Source organism: Symsagittifera roscoffensis, chromosome 6 (assembly GCF_963678635.1).
Source record: "Symsagittifera roscoffensis chromosome 6, txSymRosc1.1, whole genome shotgun sequence".
In the NCBI taxonomy this organism is placed as follows: Eukaryota; Metazoa; Xenacoelomorpha; order Acoela; family Convolutidae; genus Symsagittifera; species Symsagittifera roscoffensis.
This window is the reverse complement of record NC_087067.1, coordinates 59,765,251-59,773,896: the sequence shown is the minus strand read 5'-3', so window position 1 is coordinate 59,773,896 and position 8,646 is coordinate 59,765,251. Positions and strand designations below refer to the sequence as shown.

General features: G+C 38.8%; 1 protein-coding gene across 1 annotated transcript; it reads left to right on the top strand.

The window, feature by feature from the left end:
- The first annotated feature begins 615 nt into the window (after positions 1–615).
- Positions 616–3,475, top strand: LOC134848852 (ankyrin repeat domain-containing protein 17-like). Its single transcript, XM_063866362.1, is given in 8 exon segments — positions 616–728; positions 795–855; positions 1,016–1,314; positions 1,708–2,026; positions 2,028–2,098; positions 2,101–2,262; positions 2,394–2,735; positions 3,057–3,475. Coding segments are annotated over 8 exon segments (1,725 nt in total). The 5' UTR covers positions 616–676.
- The last annotated feature ends 5,171 nt before the right edge of the window (positions 3,476–8,646 follow it).

The window sequence follows — 8,646 nt, the reverse complement described above, 5'->3', positions numbered from 1 at the left end:
GGAAATCTACAACAACAACAACAACAACAACAACAACAACAACAACAACAACAACAACCTCAACAACAACAACAACAACAACAACAACAACAACAACAACAACAACAACAACAACAACAACAACAACAACAACAACAACAACAACAACAACAACAACGTACTTTTGCTTCATTTGAGGCCTCTGCTCTATTAAGATGAATTTGTTCAACAAAATGATATTTCGGAAAATAAGTCTAATTAATATGTGCAAAAATAGCTTTTTTGCCAAAAAAATTAATTTCCAGTCCTTCTCTTTCTAACTAATTGTAAGTGTCCGACTGCCTTGACAGAGGCATTACTTGACGCTTTCGTTGACTCTTTACTAATAACACACCCCTTTCCGCCTGAAGTCATATAGAAACATCGCAGACTTTACAAAAATGGCTGGTTGTTGTTTCAGGTATTTTATGGCAGAAGATTCTAAAATAGCTAACCTAGATGATGCCTAATCTACAAAAAAGGCACTTTTGAGAGCAGCAGGTAAAAAGCAGCAGCAACGAAAGCCGTAGTAATTTAGACAAACTAAGTTCTGCTAGAAGTTGGTTATGAACTGAATGCTTTTTGATTAGTGTAAGGTATTCCTAAAGGACTCTGAGAGAAATTCAAAGATCGTGTTCTTGCAAATTTTGATTCTCAAATGGAAAATTTATTATCAACACCTCGCAACCCTAGCAGTCACCCAGCAGCAGGTGAAAATCGAATAAATATTCAATATGAATTAATATAATATATGCATCCTATTTTTGATTTTGCAGAAGAAGAAGTTGGGAGTGACGACGACACCTATTCAATTGGGAGCGATGAACTTCCAAACGAGTAAGTTCAGTTTTTGCTACATCTGAAAATTGGTTTAAAATTATTGGGCCTTATGATTTGCCATTTTTGATTTGCAATTAGAGCGCGAAGGTCAAAGGTACTAACATCAAACGGTGTCGCTGGTTTATCCAGAATTATTAAATGTAATTCAAAATTATAGGAATTCTTCAATGTCAACCATGGACTCGATTCCCTCAGACGCTTGCATGAAAAAACTCATGGCTGAAGGCAAAGACCTTACCCAAATAACCGAGGAAGGCAAATGTTTGCTCTCGCTGGCGAGTGCAAATGGTTACTTGGATCTTGTTCAAGTGATGTTTGCCAAGAACCGAGACTCAGTCGATGAACGGGGTCCCAAAAATGACTTGACTCCTTTGATGGATTCCGTTGTCAATGGGCACGAAGACTGCGCCAAGGTTCTAATTATAAACGCAAATATAAACGCCCAAAGCGAAAACGGTAAATCTGATTAAGTCTTTTTCAATAGTTTTTTAAATCTTTTCGAAATGTGATTTTCGTGCTAAACACTGATGTCCCATTTGAACCAATATTGATTACTACCAATATTAAACATTGGTCCCATTCCAAATATAATTATTCATTTATCATTCTAGTTTGTGGAAAAATTTTGCCTGGCAAACTTGCGATGACCTTTTTTTTTGTGTAGGAACCGCTATGGAGGTTCAGCGGAGCTTCTTCCACGCAAAAAATTGATGAAAAAAAATGACTGGCCTGCTATTTTTTGGTACTGGACAATTGATTTTTCTTCCGGTACTACGGAATTCTTGTCCCTTTTCTGCACAAGTTTCGTTTTCCTCAAATAATGTTTGGTGGAAAAGGAGCCTGGTTTAGGCAACACACCTTTGCACTGTGCATGCGCCAATGGGCATGTCAGTATTGTCAAAGAGCTTTTGGAGCGGGGAGCTGGAATCGAAGATCAAAACGAAAACGGGCACACCCCTCTCATGGAGGCAGCCAGCAATGGCCTGGTAGACATAGCCAGGATACTCCTGGAAAGGGGTGCCGGAATCAATGCATACTCCAGTGGGTTTAAGGAAGGTGCACTAACCTTAGCGTGCTACAAAGTTCATTATGAAATGGTCAAGTTTCTGCTGGAAGAAGGAGCAGACCAAGACCATCAAACGGAGGAAATGCATACAGCCCTGATGGAACGGTCATTATGACGTAGCAAAGTTGCTGATTGATCACGGCGCCAAGGTCAATATGCCGACAGAGACTTTCGAGTTCCTCTGACCTTGACAGCTTGTGGGGGGCATCTGCAGCTGGCAAATTTGTTAATTGAGAAGGGGGCTTCTTTGGAAGAAGTGAACGATGAAGGGTATTCACCGTTGATGGAAGCGGCCAGGGAGGGCCATGAGGCGATGGTCATGCTTCTAGTCAATTGTGGTATGTTTTTTGGTGTTCTTAACGAATAAGGATACATATGTAGTCTTTTGACTGATGGATCCATAGCTAAAAGACTATTTATATCTATCAATCAATCATATAGACATGACTAATTTTGATTTGACTTTTAGGTGCAAATGTTTTTGCTCAAACCGAGGAAACACAAGAAACAGCCTTGACGTTGGCATGCTACAACGGATTCATCAATATCGCCAAATTCCTCCTTGGAACTGCGGGTGCCGACGTTGATGGAATCAGCACATCAAGGTCACGTCGACTTGGTGACGCTTCTAATCAAAAGTGGGGAGATACGGCGTTGTCGTTTGCATGTGAAAACGGACACAATGAGGTTGCAGAGCTCCTGTTGAATTTTGGAGCTAGGTTGGAACTTGAAAGCGAGGGAGGAAGAACTCCTCTTATGAAGGCAGCAAGAGCTGGACACGTGTGCACTGTGCAGTTTCTAGTCAGCAGAGGTAATTCTTACTTATCAATTTTAAAGGAGTTCTCATTCATACTGAACCATGCAATCCTTACTTTAAATTTCATTGTGGAAATTTCATAGGACTGGCGATAGCAAAGTTCTAATAATTGTTCAGTGCTATTTTTCCAGCAATTGACTTTTAGAAGCGACATGGTTGGCTATTTCAGGCTAATTGGCAGACAAAATTATTAATAAGTTCGACCATTCTGGGGTTTTGACAGAGCTCAGGAAATAGAAAAGGTTGTAAAAAACTCATCTTCAATGAAGGGTACGCTAAAACATATAGCGAATAAATTTATTGCTTGTTCACTAGGTGCCGACGTCAACTGACTGAGTCAAAAGGAAGACCACACACCACTGTCATTAGCTTGCTCAGGAGACCACAAGAATGTAGTCGAACTACTGCTAGAGCACGGAGCTGACCCCTCAGTGCGCCTCAAAGACGGGTCCAACGCACTCATAGAAGCAACTAAGGCTGGAAACACCCAAATTGTCCGTCTGTTACTCGAGTACTCACCTTCAATAACCGATTCACTAACCGATACTAATGAGTTAATCTACGGATCTGAAATACAACCCAGAGTGCCTACCCAGGCACTTCCAAATATGGTTCCCCCTGCCCAGCAAAACCCAATGTCCCTGAACGTTGCGACCCAGAAAACAAACATGATTCCATGTCAAGTGGATAATTACAACTGTCAACGAAAAGCAAACAACCAGATGTTGCAATAATCCCAAATTCCAGACGTGGTCCAGTCGACCCAAGAAAGTTTCGTAGTGTCGGGACCTCAGCAGCAGCAATACACAAATAACCCTCATGTAGCTGGACATGCTCAGGTTCCGGCGCATGTTTGTGATCACTTGCGGTTAGCCCAAGGTGGCACGATGTACCCTTTCAATGATAACAGCTATAATGAAAAAGGTTAGCTATACAAATGCTGAAAAAATTTCTCAGAAGTTTCATTCAAGTGTTGGTTAATTTGTTATGCTTTGTAACTTGTCGTGACATTAGACTTGTTTTTCTTCGTTGAAAAATTTTTTTTGTACAATTTGGAATATAAAGCGAGGAAAAACAAGACAGAAAAAAATCCAAAATAAGTTTTGACTACCAAATGTAACGAAATTTGAAAAATAGTTGTTTAATTAAAACCAATTGTTGTAAATACTTTTTTGGGCAGCGAATTTATTTAAACTGAAACTGCTCGTTTTGAGTTGGAAATAAATTTGCATTCATTTTGCACATGAAATAATCACAAAAAAATTGCGAAAAATTTGGTAAAGGCTGTAATGTCAAGCTTAAAAAAGCAGAGGAGAATATTTGATACAAGAAAACGCTTGCGTTGAAATTGTTTTTGTTTTACACTTGTCTTGTAATCCGGAACTTAACTTTTTTCCCGTAAACAACTTTTCTTACAATAAATGATCTTGCTTCATTATTGAACCTTAACAACTTCCAGGTTCCTTTTCACTTAAGCCTGGAGGTAACGCATTTGCTTTTGGACCCTAAGGTAAAGGGTTCGAGTCCCGACATGACCTTTGAAAAAAACTTCGGTAAAAGTTGAATTGTCGGACATTCGTTTGTCTACTCAAGTTTTTACGGCTTAGGTGCCATATAATGGATTTCTGTGCTGTAAGCAAGTATCGTGGTTGTTTCTTGGGTTGTTCATCACAGTTTCAGGGGTCAGTTGAATTTTTTTTTGGGTTTTTTTAAATTAAAAAAAAAAAATTTTCGGCTCAACTGGTGTCTGCTCAAAGGTTGTCGGCTTTGTCTCTGCTTCGTAAGTTGAGCTCGTAAGTTTTGTTTCGTAAGGAGGGTCAAGCGTTCGCTCATCGACATGACCTTGCTTTTTCAGTACGTCTTGCCTGGCTTGTTTGCTTTTAATTCCTGTTTGATAAAAAGAAGTATTATGAAGTGTATGGGATTTGGTTTTTATAACTGATTTTTTAGGACGTTCGGGAACAATTTTTCGCTTTTTGCAAAAAAAAAGTTTTTTTTTTCAAAACTACCGTACATTTTTAAAAAAAACTTAGCAATGGAAAGATCGAATGGAAAGAGCTTGTTTGCCTAGAATTCCTGTTTTGAAACTTGGATTTGCTTTTATAACTGATTTTTTGAGAAGTTGGGCACAGTTTTTCGCTTTTTGCAAAAAAAGTTTTTTCTCAAAAACTACACTACTGATTTTTTTTTTAAAAAGGTAGCAATGGAAAGACCGCCTACTCCCTTCATTACTTGATTAATGGCGTAGTTTGTTTTTTGGTTAAGCCCCATGCCTATAGTCTTTCTCGAAAACTGCTCTTCCAAATCTGAGATTTTGGTTTCAATGGACAGGACGAATTGTGCAAAGTTCCCCTGCATAAGCGGATTCGCCCAAATTTTTTAACAGTAAAAGTTGTGGCCCTCGGGATAGACAAAAATTTGAGTTTTTGACTATTTTTGAATCTTTTTGACTTTTCTCAAAAATTACTCTCCCAAATTTAAGATTGTGGGTTTAATGGAAATAGCGGGTGGTCTGAAGTTCTTCTGCAATAGCGGCCACACCTAATTTTGGCTCTTTTCCAGTTCCCCCCCCCTTTCAAATTAAATTTTGAAAAGTCTATTTAACATTGTCATAATGCAATGAAATTTGGCGTGGTGAACGAAACGACAATTCTGAACAGATTTGTTCTTCATACTTTACAGCGTAACATCACGCATTTAGCCGTAATAACACGTAAAATAAACATAAAACTCGGTATTTTGAAAGGGGGAGGGAAACTGGAAAAGAGCCCTAATTTTGTTTGTGGCCGCACCTCGGAAAAGTCAAATGTTAATTTTTGATTTTTTTTTCACTCTTTGATTTTTCTCGAAAACTGCGAGTTCAAACGAAGTAATAAACTATTGTGAAGCACTCTTGCATACATCGTCCAATTTTTTTCACACAAATACTCATTGCGCCCGAAATGATTTTCCTCTAAGATTACCCTCCCAAATCAAGTTTTAAGTCAATCGAAATAACAGCTTGCATGAGTATCTTCTGCATAAGTCACTACGTCCATTTCTTACATAAACATCTATGATTTTTGAAAAGCTAAACTTTTAGTTTGTTGACCGTTCTTTGTAAAATTTTGACCTTTCTCGATCATTAATTTGCCAGATCTGACAATAAGGGTAATTGTTGAAAGCCCATTCATATTGATTGGCTTCACCCAATTTTTTGAGAAAAATTTAAGGCTCTCGAAAAGTTCCTTACTTACGCAACAAAACTTACGAACCAGGAATAACCTGCCCTTTTCAGATTAAGTGTTCAATCGAGAAACCATAGTTTGTGTATTTTTTTGCTGGAGCGGCATTTAGCTACTGTATGCAGAAAAAAAATTATGGATTTCGAAAAGTCAAGTTTTTGAGTTAAACTTTTTTCTTTTCTTAAATCTGAGATGAAAGATGCAACCGAAATAATCTGTCGTGAGAGTCTCTCTGCAGAAGTAGAGAGGCTCTTTTCCCTAGAAATAAATTGTTATGTTCTTGATAAACTTATTAATTTTCAAAAATTTTCACTCTTGTCACTTATTTTAGTAGAGTAAACCGCGAAGGTTTTTGGCAATGTCAGTTTTTTGAAATTACCATTTCGTTTCCCATCAGTATAGCAAGTTCAAAGAATTTCAAACAGATTTCGCCATCTTTAGCAGGGACCCTAGTTGTCTTTAGGCTTTCGAATAGCAAGCGTTATCAAACTGTAAAATAGACTTGGGTTATCATCTTGGGTTGGACAGAATCACCTATATGTTGGTTCAAAATGAATTCAAACTTCTGTGTTGCCGATCAACATAGCATGGAGGTAACGATTATGTACAGGACTGCAAAAATCCTATCTTCGAATCTGATCAGGACCTGCTTTTTTCAAAGTGGAAATATTGTTGCAAATAAAATTGTCGGCCAATTTATTGAAAAAGTTTTGGGTTTTCTCAGCTTCTAATGATCTTCAAAAAAGGGATATCAATTGAAAGAACGCCTACTCCCCTGTGTGCCTGTATACTCCCCTAGAGTCTCTTTTCACTTGACCCCTCTGTCTACAGTCTTCGAAAGAGTATGCGGGGGGACTTTGACCCATATTTTTGATTTTTTTTGTTTTCTCGAAAACTACCCCTCTCAAATCGGACTTTTTTGTTTCAATGATTAGAACGGTTTTAAAAAGCTCCCTGCAGAAGCGCCTACGCCCAGTTTTTTTACACATAAAACAAGGCCCCCGGAATAGTCTTCCATTTTATTTTTGTTGACCGTTATGTGAATCTTTTTGACTTTTCTCGAAAACTAACCTCTCAAATCTGATAACGTAGGTTCAATGGAGATAACGGGTAGTGGAAAAATCCGCTGCATGAGGGCACACACAATAAGTTATCGCCCCCGGAAAAGTCAAGCTTTTGATTCGTTGACCGCGTATGGCTCTTTTCTTGCTGACTATCCTGCTAAATCTGATATCATAGGTTTAATCGAAAGAGCAGATTGTTTAAAGCCTAACCTTATAGTTGGATATGCCCAGTGTGTTTAAGAAAAAAGTAATGACGTTCAAACAAGTCAAAGTTTTGAAACTTCCTCAGCTTTTTTGGAAACTTTGTGACTTTAAGCAAAAACTAACACGTGATTTCTCAGGTGGTGTTCAATCGAGAAACTCAGTTTTGGGAATCTTCTTATTTTTTCTGCTTAAGCGGCCACAATCTGCTTTTTGCATTAAACCATCAAATCTGAGATGAAGTTAAATTAAAAGAACCGCTGGAATAATTGTCACCGCAGAAGCGACGACTCCTTTTTTTGTAATTAAAATTTGTTGTTCTTCTCTTTTTCTTAGAGAAACAATTAAGTTTTTTTGCAAGTCCAATTTTGAAATCATGTTTTTCGTGCCGCATCAGTATAGCAAATTCATTCAATATCAGACACATACCTCCAGCTTTAGCTGGGCCCTTAGATGTTTCTATCGAGACTTACGAAAGTTTTGGTTCATCAAGGTTTTTTTAACATTAGTTTTTTTCGACTCTTTTTGTGTTAGTGTTTTATCGCAAGTGGTGAGAAGCTCCACTTCGCCTCTGTGTAATAAAGTGGTGTTGTTTTAGAGCAAGAGATAGCAAAGAATCTGCAGAAGGAGAGGGATGAGTTGCTGAAAAAGAAGGCGAAGTTGATGAGTGAGAAGAAGGAGATCAGCAAAAATGTGCAACAGGCAGCCAAGCAGTACAGGGAACAGCAGCTACAGCATCACCAACACCACGCACACCAACAACAACAACAGCAGCAAACAAAGTAAGAACCAAATAGCACAGAATGTTCAGAATTCGGTAAATAATTTGATCGAAAAAATTTACTAAACTGCGCAATGGCTTCCTCACACGTTTTCAAGTTCGGTCGATGGTACCTAAGAAAGAAAAGGGGGCAGTTGTCGAAAAATGGCCAAGTACTCCTATTGTATAAAGAGATACCTTCCCGACCGTAGTGTTTCTCATATCTTTTGCTTCTATTTTTGGTAAAAATAGAGGAAATTGTTATATGGGCGAAGGTAGTGTTTCAAATTAAGGAAGTTTTTTCTGTTCTTTATTTACAGCTCCTCGAAGCTTGCACCCGATTGCCAAAACCAACTCTGGCATCAAATGCCGGCCATGCCCTCTCACTTACCACCACACGACTGTCTGGACCCCTCCAGTCAATGCAATCAACAAACCCCAACGTCCGAGGCATCGGGTCAACACTGCTCAGAAATGTTTTTTGAAACCCTATCAACTTCGGGTAATTCAGGTCCGTGTTGTGAGCATCATACGTTGCCCACGGCCTGTGGAGATGTCAAAACTGGGTCCCAGAGTCAATCTGGGCCGTCGCCATACCTCGAAGAAGGATTCTCAGCCGCCAATCCTCTCGCAGGTTGCAACCTTCAGAAGAATGT